General features: G+C 40.8%; 1 protein-coding gene across 8 annotated transcripts in view; it reads left to right on the forward strand.

Annotated features, from left to right (window-relative positions):
- Window positions 1-834: 834 nt before the first annotated feature.
- The window catches only part of EDA (ectodysplasin A), a gene marked incomplete at both ends in the record, with an annotated part of 411,330 nt that continues 399,630 nt past the window's right edge, over window positions 835-12,534 (forward strand). For all 8 annotated transcript variants that reach the window (XM_079728225.1, XM_079728226.1, XM_079728228.1 and 5 more), the window contains one exon: window positions 835-1,230. In XM_079728225.1, the coding sequence (XP_079584351.1) occupies window positions 835-1,230 (396 nt within the window). The remainder of the gene's footprint in view (window positions 1,231-12,534) is intronic.

Genomic DNA, 12,534 nt, shown 5'->3' on the forward strand with positions numbered 1-12,534 from the left:
TCAGTCCCACCTCATTCTCACTCCCTTTGGCTCTCAGGCTACTGCGTCTCCTTTTCTTTTGGCGCGCCATTGGATTGCAAACCCAGCAGTCATGGTTTCATTCTAAACCCAAAACTGTTTTAATTAGTTTAATGTCTGTTAAACCCTTTGAAGATTGAAAGCAACAGATAAGTACTGGATGATGTTATTAACAACTGCAGTTAATCGCAAACATTTCTATTAATACTAGTTTCCGCCTCTTTTTCTTTGCTCTACTTTCCTTCCCAGGTTCCCCAATTCTTCTCAGCCTCCCCCTCCTTCCCTCCATTTCCCCCTTCCCCCCCCACCCCGTACTGGCGCTCAAGGGTTAAATTGGGGCGGAGTCCAGGGATGAACGACAGCCGCAGTCACCAACTGGAACGGGGTGAGCGAGAAGAGCTGGGTGGGGCCACGGGGCAGAGGCGAACCCACACGCCCCCAGACCCCGCCCCGCAGCTGGAGGCCCCGGGTGGAAAGGCATGGGGCGGGGCGCCAAGGCTTGGCGGGCTCGGTGGTTGGGCATCCCGGCAGCCGCTTGAGGCACGGGGCGGGGTCGGCCGGGGCCTCCTCCCTCATTCCCTCCGCGGGGCCGAGCCGCCCGTCTCTGCCGCCCCTCCTCCTCCCTTTTCCAACCCTCGGAGTGGAGCTGCACTTGCGGCTGCTCCCTCCTCGGTCCCGCCCAGCCTCCGTCGCGCAGGAGCGGGTCCCTGCAGTCCCCAGCCGATGGCAGGACAGTAGCCGCCTGTCAGGGGTCGCGAAGGGCTGAGGCAGACGCGGAGGCTCCCTGGCCTCAGAGAGTGGGTTTCTCCGGAGGCCATGGGCTACCCCGAGGTGGAGCGCAGGGAACTCCAGCCCGCGGCAGCGCCGCGGGAGCGCGGGAGCCAGGGCTGCGGCTGTCGCGGGGCCCCTGCCCGGGCTGGCGAAGGGAACAGTTGCCGGCTCTTCCTGGGTTTTTTTGGCCTCTCGCTGGCCCTCCACCTGCTGACGTTGTGCTGCTACCTAGAGTTGCGCTCCGAGTTGCGGCGGGAGCGGGGAGCCGAGTCCCGCCTCGGCGGTCCCGGTAACCTCGGCACCTCGGGCACCCTGAGCAGCCCCGGTGGCCTCGACCCCGACGGTTCCATCACCCGCCACTTCGGGCAGCCATCCCCGCAGCAGCAGCTGCTGGAACGGGGAGAAGCTACGCTCCCCCCAGACACCCAGGACGGGCACCAGGTGAGTCACCCTGGAGGGGCAGGGCCCCCTCTCCATGTGCGCAGGGCGGGGGCCCGGGGAGGACTTTGCCACCTCGAGCCGAGTTCGACGGCGGTATCGGGGAGGGGGCGGGCGAGCTGGGGAGAGGTCGCCCCGGCGCAGGTTGTCCTCGGTCCCTGGCCCAGCTCACCCTGAGTCTCTCAGGACCCCCGGACTTGGGAACTCTGGCCGGCGCCCGCCGCCCCCAGCTCCGGCTGCCTCGGGAAAAGTTGGCGGCGCTCCCGGCCGAAGGTGCGGGCGCTGCCCCCCTGGCTGACTAACGGCAGCAGCCTGGCCCTTCTGCTCCCGGTGAGATTCTCCGCCCGCGGTGCTTGTTTTTTCGTGTCCAGAGCTGATGCCAGCACTAGCAGGCTCTCTTTTGGAGTTGGAGCTGTAAACAGCTGTAATAACTGCTCCACGCCCGTTGAAACAACTTTGAACCGTGTTTTCGGCGCCGGGGTGCTGGTGCACTGACCAGATCGTGGGCTTGTTCACACCTACCTGCAATTTGAGACGGATTGTCCTCGGTGTTCTAGTGAGGATCAGCGCCCCTGAGGAATTCTGGTAGAAATATGCCGTCTTGCTAGACAACTTCTGAAACAGCAGTTTAAAAAATCTTTGGAATAAAACTCAACCTTTGCATGCCGGTTCTGACTCTGTTTTGGGGGGTGGGGTGGGGGGGTTTGGTGTGAAGTGTCTTCACTCCTGCTTGCTTGTAAGCAGGAATCTACTGATGGAATAATGACTCAAGAATACTTGTCTCCCAGTTTTGTTTGTTTGTTTGTTTTTGTTTGTTTTTTGTTTCTTTTGTTTTTTAATACAATCTTTATGGTGTTTGTGCCCTGGTTAGCAAACTGTTAGCTTTGGTGTTTGTTTTCTACTTTTTCTAGCTCTTTATTAAGGAAATTTAGTGCCCTTAAACTAAGTATTCTCTTGTTTGCCATATTTTGTCTCACGTAAAACTTAAGAGAAGCAGCCGAGGATCCTTTTGAGGTGGTTAAAGAATAACAGTCAATTTGTTCCTCTTGGGGAAGAGGGCAAGTTGTACAAATAAGTTCCTTGAGGTGAGTGACCCAGGCCTTCTATATTTACTACCACATCCAGAGTCATTGTCATACTCTGTAAACATTGACCACCCATCCAAAGCTGGTGTCACATTCATGATAATGCTTTAATATTAGGGCCGACACAGTTTCTACATTTTGCGTTGGAAGGTTGTCCTGAGCCTTAAAATGTTTTGCTAGCACACTTCAACTTACATAACAGCTTATCAAAGAAGAGAATCAGTAGACATGCTTCTCATACTTGAAACTTTAAACAAAGTAGCTAAATGATAATTAACTAGGATTCTGGTTCCGTTTATCTATCCACCTCCCAACAACAACCCCCCGCCCCTGCCCCACGACTATGCCCAGTAGAAATACTTAGCAGCTGAACATTGGTTTTCTGTGAAAAGATGAAGGAATTGAACTTCCTTAGTCAAATGGTGGCAAGGCCTTTTGGCATTCAGAATGGACAGACCCCTGTTTGTAGGCTGAGGATTAGTAGAACAGCTGTATTCTGGGGCTTCTGTGATGGTATGGGATTCTCATAGGGTCTGTAATGGCATTTAGTTGCCTTTGCGTGGTGCTTCAAATAGTTCTGTCTAGGTTTAAATACAGCGCCCTATCTTCTGTCCTTTATTTTTTCCGCTTTAATCTTTTCGAGAAGTAATAACAAGCATACTGGCTTTTTACATTTGCTGACATCAATTGGAGTCAGAGTTTTTTAGAGTTACGAGGGGCCATGAATCCATTTGATCATTCCCCTTGGAGAACACATAGTTCCTATGGGGGAAATGACTTGTCCAAGGTCATACAACTCTGATCAAAATTAGAATGGAAGTTGGTCTCTTTACTCCCAGTTCAGTGCCCATTCCCCTATAATATACTACTTCCTGGAGCCTTTTGTCTGGTAGCTGGGTAGAGCTATGGAATTTTTGCAAAGGAGAGGGCTCCGATCTGCATCATTTTCTTCTACTCTACCTGCATTTTGGTCAGACTACGTTTAACCATGTATTCCTTATTCTTCCTGAACTTCACTTTCAGAAGAATTAGAGTATGCTTTGAAGGAATTTTAGCCCAGATTCAACATAAGTTTTTCTTGAGGGTGTTAGTTTTAGTATACCAAGAAAAGAAAAAAAAAAAGGAAACATTGATTGGCTATTAAATTAATATGGCTACATCTTGGATAAAATTTCCAGTGCCCTGGTGCACCCTCTGCTGGCTTTGCAAGGACATTTAATTGCAGTATTGCTGACAGTCAAGATTCTAAGTTGTGCTGACAGAATCTGATTCATAAATAAGGAAGTAAACAGCCTGTGGGATTTGGCCACGTAGGTCATATTTTTATATTTTAGTTTTCAACACAAACAGCTGCTGTTACAGCAGCTCTTAGATGGAGAGGAAAAAAGATAAAAATATACACCCTTCAATGAGCAGAACATTCAGGTTTCTCACCAGTTTATCTGCAAGGAGTGAAGGCAAACTGATGAGAATAAATTACAGGAAGATCTCATGAGACCAAGTGGGCAGAATAGTCAGAGGCACTTCATTGTATAAGGTCATGCAAACCTATTCATGCTTATGAGATGATGGGCTCAGTTATGACTCAAGAAAGGGATCTAGAAGTCACTGAAGATGTATATATGTCATCCCTCAATTTAAGAACTTTACAAACAGAATACAGAAGGAAATTAGGGCAGTCAGGATGCATAGCAGAGAGATCAGCAAAGTTCTCCTAGGGACTTATTAGAAAAGCCTTCCCAGTGGGGGCACAGTTGCTCATGATAAAAAAATGAAAGGGTTACTTTGGACCTTCTGGAATCATACCTGTCTCCTTCAGCTGGAGTAGCTGAGTATCTGTAGGTTTATCTGGATACTCACTGGAGATGATCTCAGGAGCTAAATACATCTCATCAGTCTCTGCGTTAGACAATACACAATGTTATTGTTAGAGTAAAAAAGATTAAAATAAAAATCACTGTTTATCTGTCTATGAAGAAGTTGGCCCAGTTGTGATTGTGGTCCTCAAAGCCGAGAATATGGTGGGCATTATCAGGAAGGGTGTTGAAAACAATGATGCAACAAAACTCTTATCTTTTCCATGTAAAAGACCAAAAGTGAATTTGCATTCACAATCATATAGGTAATTCTGGTGGCTGCTCATCAAGAAAAACTTAACAGCTGATACAAATCCCCAGAAAACAAATTAAATTGATCAAAAGGTTAGAGGGACTTTCTAGTTGTTTTTTCAGTCTGGAGAGAGAGGTTGAGAGAGGGTGATGATCAAACTCTACTAAACCATGAGAGAGATGAGTAAGGTTAATATACTGGTGTAATTTAACAATCTAGTTCAATAAATAGAAAGCCTGCTATGGGTCAGCCACTCTATTAAGTATTAGATATCTTTTAATGGTTGAAAGATTATTTTGTGGGGGAGGCAAATAAAGGTAGTGTCTCATTCAGATGATTTCCCCAAGAGATACTCTAACTGAAACTCTAAGGTTTAAGTGTTTAGAAAAATATGTTTGTGTAGACTTATAAGGGTTTATTGGGGACTGTTAGCAATATTTGGAATATGTCCCTAATTATTTGAGGTGATGTCATAGAAGTCAACCTTAACTTTGCACAAAACATCTCTGGTTTAACTAGATAGGACATTAGTATATCTAGATTTGATGTTAATTATTAAGGCCTGTTGATCAAGAAAATGACTGGGAATCGCTAAATCCAAGAATTTTTTAGGGGAGTGGGATCCAGATAAGATCATTTTCTATAGGTTTAAATCTAGATTTTTTCAGTGTGACATTCAAGGCTTTTGATCAACTGGCTGCATTATACCTATCCCATTTTCTCTCTTACCGATTCTACTCCTGCAACCCACCCACCATATCCTGTCTTGGAATCATTCTCCAGTTATTGTTGTTATTGTGTTTAATAAAACTTGTGCCTTTATATTAGAGCTCCTTGGAAATCTGCCTTCCTTTTTGTCTTTTTCCACAATACGTGGTACACAGTGCTGATTATAGTTAGGGTACTTAAACACTTGTTGGCTTGAATATTATTTGGGGCCTTTAGAGATGTTCATGTAAAACAAAGACATTTGTAACAGGCCTGTGTTCCTCAGGCCTTGCTAAGCCTGTGAGTTGTCAAGTGTGCTTAGGTGAGTAAATAGTTCCACTGGCAATGTTTCACTGGTTTCTAGAATCTTTAGATAGTAAAATGGAGAAAAGCCCTAACTACATTACCTCTATGATGGTGCAAAAAGTTTTTTTGTAATGTATTATTTGATGTTCTGTTTTATATGCAAGTAGGTCTCATCTTTCTTTCTCTCTTAGATCTTGTGAAAAATAACTTGTACTTTATCTGTGATTACGTTATAGAGAAGATCTCTTTATACTAGAGAACTTCTGAAGCCATTTAATCCCCAAGAACATGACCAAGAGAAACCACTTGCGTTGCCTGCAGGGTGGCCCTCATAGAGGACCAGTTTTACCTGACTAGTCTATAAATACCCATCACTTAGCTCTTCATTTCTTTTTCCCCCACTTTTCTATTGAAGTGTAACATACATACAGAAAAGGTCACAAATCATAATTGTACAACTGGATGAATTACTCTAAAGTGAATACACTAATGTTACCAGAACTCAGGCAAGAAATAGAAATAGCATCTCAAAACCCCCACCTTATCACTATAACATCCTCCTCCAAAGTGAATGACTGTCCTGATGTCTAACATCATAGATTAGTTTTGCCCATTTTGAACTTGATATAAATGAAATCAAATATTATGTATTTTGGGGAGGAGCTTTTTTTTTTTTTGCTCGATGTTATGTTTTTTGATATCCATGATGTTGCATGCAGCTGTAGTTTTTTATTTGTATTTTTGTATATTATTCCGTTGTTTGAATATACCACAGTTTATTCATTCTACTGATAATGAATATTTGGATTGTTTATTGTTTGGGGTTATTATAAATAACAGTACTATGAATATTATTATACATGTCTTTTGGTTATATGTACTTGAATTTCTGTTGGGTATATACCTAGAATTGGAATTTCTGGGTCATAGGGAATGCATATTTTCAAATTTATGGATAATGACAGCTTTTCTCAGTGATTGAACCAATTTGCATTCCCACTGGCAATGTATGAGAATTCTAGTTGTTCTACATCCTTGATAATACTTGTTATTATCACTCGTTAAATTATAACCATTCTGGTGGGTGGGTTTGTAGTAATATCACATTGTGATTTTAACTGGCATTTCTCAGAAGACTAATGCAGTTGTACTTCTTTTCATATGTTTATTATCTATTTGGTTATCTTCTTTTGTGAAGTGCCAATACAAGTCTTTTGCACATTTTTATCGGGTTGTTTATTCTTATAGATTTGTAGGAATTTTTTACGTACTCTGGCTACGAACCACTTTTGAATTTTTTTGTTGCAAACCCTTCCCAAATCTCTTTATAGTATCCATTGATGAACAGAAGTTTTAAATTTTAATGTGTCTAGTTTTTCAGTATTTTCCTTTATGGCTAGTGTTTTTTGTGTGCCATTTAAGAAGTATTTTCCTACCTTGAGAGCATTTAGATATTCTCCCATATTATCATCTAGAAGCTTTATGCTTTTGCCATTCACATTTAGATCTGCCGTCCACCTGAAATTGATTTTTGTGTATGATGAGATACAGGGGCCAAGTTTTGTCTTTTCCATATAGATATTCAACCCAGTGCCATTTATTATAGGGAATGTCTTTTCCTCCCCATCTCTATTGTGTCATCTTTGTCATAAACCAAGTGTCTACATATGTGTCAGATTGTTTCTGAATTGTTTGTTCTGTTCTATTAGTCTATTTTAAAAATAAATTTATTTATTTATTTTTGGCTGCGTTTGGGTTTTTGTTGCTGCACGTGGGCTTTCTGTAGTTGCGGCGAGTGTGCTTCTCATTGTGGTGGCTTCTCTTGTTGCGGAGCACAGGCTCTAGGTGCACAGGCTTTAGTAGTTGTGGAATGTGGGCTCAGTAGTTGTGGCTCGCGAGCTCTAGAGTGAAGGCTTAGTAGTTGTGGTGCATGGGCTTAGTTGCTCTGCAGTATGTGGGATCTTCCCAGACCAGGGATCAAACCCGTGTCCCCTGCATTGGCAGGCAGATTCTTAACCACTGTGCCACCAGGGAAGTCCCCTACTAGTTTATTTGTCATTGCACAAATACCATAGTCTTAATTATTGGACTTTATAATAAGCTCTTGATATCCTTCTACCTTGTTCCTCTTCTTTAAAAGTATCTTGGATGTTCTTGGCTCTTTGCCTGTCTGTATCTGTTTTAGAATCAGCTCGTCACATCTGACCAAAAAAAAAAAAAAAAGAAAGTAATTCTTAAGAGAATAACATCAGCAAGATGGTGGATTAGGAAGTCCTGGACCATCCTTTCCCCCACAAACACACCAATTCAGCAACAATTCATGGACAAATTTCCTTTGTGAGAAATCCAGGAACTAACTGAAAGGCTCCTGTACCCAGGGCAAACATGAAACCAGACACACTGAAGCCAGTAGGGAGATTTGAGACAGCCTCTCACCAGAGTCCCTGCCACCACCACAGCACCCTGTGATAAGGAAGACAGCCCCTAGCTTCCAGCTTCTCCTAGGGAGGGAAGGGATTGATTCACACATCTAGCACCCTAGTTTTCTGAGGAATGGTTTCTGTCCTGCCAGTCTTAGAAATCTGATGGATCTCCCTAGGGGAGAACAAAGATGGTGGCTTGGGCTGGTAGACACCATAGATCTTTCCTCCTGCTGAGCACAGAGCAAGAAGACAAAAAATCCTAGCTCTCAACATTCCGCTGGGGAAGGAAAGAGTTTATCTGTGCATCTAGTGCTCCAACTTCTCCAGGGCTGCCCGGAGAACTGGCATCTGACTTGCCAGTCTAGGAGCTTTAAGGGATCTAGCACATTCTAGCCTCCTGGGGGAGAACAAGACAATGGTTGGGGTGGGTAGATACCATATATCCTCCCCCCTGCTCAGTATAGAGTGAATGGATGAAACATTCCAGCTTTCAGCTTATTCCTGGAGATGGAAGAGTAGATCTGTGCATTCAGTGCGAAAATTTCTCTGGGACTTCCCAAAGAACTGGCATCTGTCTTGCCAGGCTTGGAGCTCTGATGCATCCAGCACAGTTCGGCCATGTGGAAGAGAACGGAAATGGCATTTTGGACTGGTAAATGCCATAGTTCCTCCCCCCTCAGCACAGATTGAGTAGAAAGAAACCAAAGCTTCTTGCTTCTCCCTGGGGAGGGAAAGAGTTGTTAGAGGCCCTCAGAATCTCTGACTAGGCTAACTGGTGGAGATCTTCTCCAGTGCAAGCCTAGTCAGTCCATGCAAGGCTAGTCAGTCCATGAAGACTGGGAGAGGTACTTGCTTTGTGTAATATGCAGACACCAACATAGAGAGTAAAGGAAGATGAAAAATCAGCAAAGAAGTTCCAAATACAGGAACACATTAAGTCTTCAGAAACTGACCCTAATGAAACAGTTATGAGATTTATCTGACAGAGAATTCAAAATAAGTGTTATAAAGATGCTCACCAAGATCAAGAGAACAATGCGTAAACAAAGTGAGAATTTCAACAAAGATATAGAAAATATTTGAAAACTGCCAAACAAAAATCATGGAGCTAAAGAGCACAATAATCGAACTGAAAAACTCATGAGAGGGATACAACAGCAGACTAGATAAAGCAAGACAAAGTATCAGTGAACTAATGTCACTGGAAATAATTCAGTCAGAGGAACAAAAAGAAAAAAGAATGAAAAAGAGTGAAGAAGCTTAAGGGACACCATCAAGTGGACCAATAGGGGCAGTAGGGGAATCTTAAAAGAAGAGAGGGAAAACTAGAAAGCTTATTCAAAAAAATTAATGGCTGAACACAATCCAAATCTTGGGAAGGAAATGGACAACCAGATTCAAGAAGCCTAAAGGGCACTGCTAAATAAATAAACCCAGAGAAGTCCACACTAAGACATATTATAATTAAATTGTCAAAAGTTAAAGACAAAGAGAAAATCTGAAACTAGCCAGAGAAAAGGAACTTTTCATATACAAGGGAACCCCCAAAAGACTATCAGCAAATTTTTCAGTAGAAACCTTGCAGGCCAGAAGGGAGTGGGATGATATACCAAGTGCTGAAAAAAAAAACCCCTGCCAACCAAGAATACTGTACCTGTCAAAAGTAAGGACAGATAAAGATATTCCTAGACAAATAAAAGTTGAGGAAGTTCATCACCACTAGACCTGCCTTACATGAAATGCTAAAGGGAGTATATCAACTTGAGATGAAAGGATATTAAACAGCTACATGATAGTATAAGAAAGTATGAAACTTGTTGGTAAAGATAAATATATAGACACATACAGAATACTATATTACTGTAATGGTAGTGGATAAGTCACTTTTATTTCTAGCATAAAAGTTAAATGACAAAAGTATTAAAAGTAACTATAAAAATATGTTAAAAGACACAATATAAATAGATGTAAGATGTGGGAAAAGTAGCACAGTGTGTATGGGGAAGAAGCTAGAATGTAGAGTTTTTGTATACAATTTAACTTGAGTTCTTATCAGATTAAAATAGACTGTTACAAGATATTTTAAATCCCAAGGTAACCACAAAAAATACCTGTAGAAAAAAGAAAAAGAAAATAAAGCTTATCAATACAAAAAAATCAACAAAACACAAAGAAAGACAGCGAGAGAGGAAATACAATCAAAAGACTCTCAAAACTAACAGGAAACAACAAAATGGCAATAGTAAATCGTTCCCTATCAATAATTACTTTACATGTAAATAGATAAAACTCTCTCAGTCAAAGACATAGAGTGGCTAAAAAGATAAAAGCAAGCAAGACCCAACTATATACTTTCTACAAGAAACTCACTTTAGATTTAAGGACACAGATAGGCTGAAAGTGAAAGAATGGAAAAAGATAGTCTATGCAAATGGTAATCAAAAGAGAGCAGGGGTGGCTATACTTATATCAGACAAAATAGACTTTAAGTCAAAAACTCAGACGAGACAAAGAAGGACATTATATAATAATAAAAGGGTCACTCCAACAGGAAGATATAACAATTATAAATATATATGCACCAACATCAAAGAACCTAAATATATAAAACAAACGTTGACAGAATCAAAGGGAGAAATAGACAGTAATACAATTATATGGGAGACTTCAATACCCCACTTTCAGTAATGGATAGACCATCTACACAGAAGAACAATAAGGAAACAGAGTACTTCAACAACAGTATAGAGTGAATGGACCTAACAAAAATATACAGAACATTCCATCCAACAGCAACACAATGCACATCCTTTGCAAGCATACATATCTTTCTCCAGGAAAGATAACATGTTAGATCACAAAACAGGTCTTCACAAATTTAGAAAGATTAAAATCACCCCAGGTATCTTTTCTGAACACAGTAGAATGAAACTAGAAATCAATAGCCAAAGGAAAACTGGAAAATTCACAAATATGTGGAAATTAAACACTACACTCGTTAACAACCATTGGGTCAAAGAAGAAATCAAAAAGGAAATTAGAAAATACCTTGAGACAAACAAAAACAAAAATACAGTATACCAAAACTTATGGGATGTAGCAAAAGCAGTACCAAGAGGGAAGTTAATAGCAGTAAATGTCTACATTTAAAAAGAAGAACAATCTCATATAAACAACCTAACTTTATACTTCAAGGAGCTAGGAAAAGAAGAACGGTGTCCAAAGTTAGAAGAAGGAAGGAAATGACAAAGATTAGAGCAGAAATAAACAAAATAGAAGCTAGAAAAATCAACAAAATGAAGAATTGGATTTTTGAGAAGATAAACAAAACTGATAAACCCTTAGCTAGATTAAATACAAAAAAAGAGGACTCAAAATCAGTAATGAAAGAAAAGACATTAAGACTGATGGCAAAGATATAAGAAGGATCATAAGAGACTACTGTGAACAATTAATTGTATGTCAACAGATTTCTAGAAACATACAACCTACCAAGACTAAATCAGGAAGAGTTAGAAAGTCTGAACACACCTATAACTAGTATGGAGATTGATTTAGTAATCAAAAACCTCCCAACAAAGAAAATCACAGGACCAGATGGCTCCACTGGTGAATTCTACCAAACATATAAAGAAGAAATAGCACCAACATTTCTTAAACTCCTCCAAAAAAATTGAAGAGGAGGAGCACTTCCAAACTCACTTTATGAGATCTGCATTACCCTGATACCAAAGTAAGACAAATACACCAAAAGAAAAGAAAGCTACCAATATCCAGGCCAATATCCGTGATGAATATAGCTGTAGAAATCCTCAAAAAATACTAACAAACTGAATACAACAGCATATTAAAAGGATCATATACTATGACCAAATGGGATTTATTCCTGGATGTAAAGATGATTCGACATATGAAAGTCAATTGATGTGATAAACTACATTAACTGAATAGATGCAGAAAAAGCATTTGACAAAATTCAACACTCTTTCATGATAAAAACTCTCAACAAACCAGAAATAATCAGAAAGTACCTCAACATGATAAAGGCTATATAGGAAAAGCCCACAGGTAACATCATACTCAATGGTGAAAAACTGAAAGCTCTTTTTCTAAGATGAGGAACAAGGCAAGGATGCCACTCTCATCTGTTCTCTTCACTGATATAGAACAGATATAGTAGGAGTTGTTGCTTGAGCAATTAAGCAAGAAAAAGTAAAAGGCATCCAAATCAGAAAGGAGGAAGTTAAATTGTCCCTGTTTGCAGGTGACACGGACTGATAAACAAATTCAGTAAGGTTGCAGGATACAAAATCAGCGTAACAAAAATCAGTTGCATTTCTATATACTAACAATAAACTATCTGAAAAGGAATTAGGAAAACAATCCCGTTTATAATAGCATGAAGAAGAATATCATACGTAGGAATAAACTTAACTAAGGAGGCAAAAGACATATATTGAAAACTACAAAACATTGATGAAAGAAATTAAAGAAGATACAAACAAATGGAAAGACATTCCATGTTCATGAATTGGAAGAATTAATATAGTTCAAATGTCCATGCTACCCAAAGCAATGTACATATTCAGTGAAATCCCTATCAAAGTTCCAATGGCATTTTTCAAAGAAATAGAACAAACAATTCTAAAATTTGTATGGAACCACAAAAGACCCCA

This window comes from Hyperoodon ampullatus, assembly GCF_949752795.1.
Source record: "Hyperoodon ampullatus genome assembly, chromosome: X".
Taxonomy (NCBI): Eukaryota; Metazoa; Chordata; class Mammalia; order Artiodactyla; family Ziphiidae; genus Hyperoodon; species Hyperoodon ampullatus.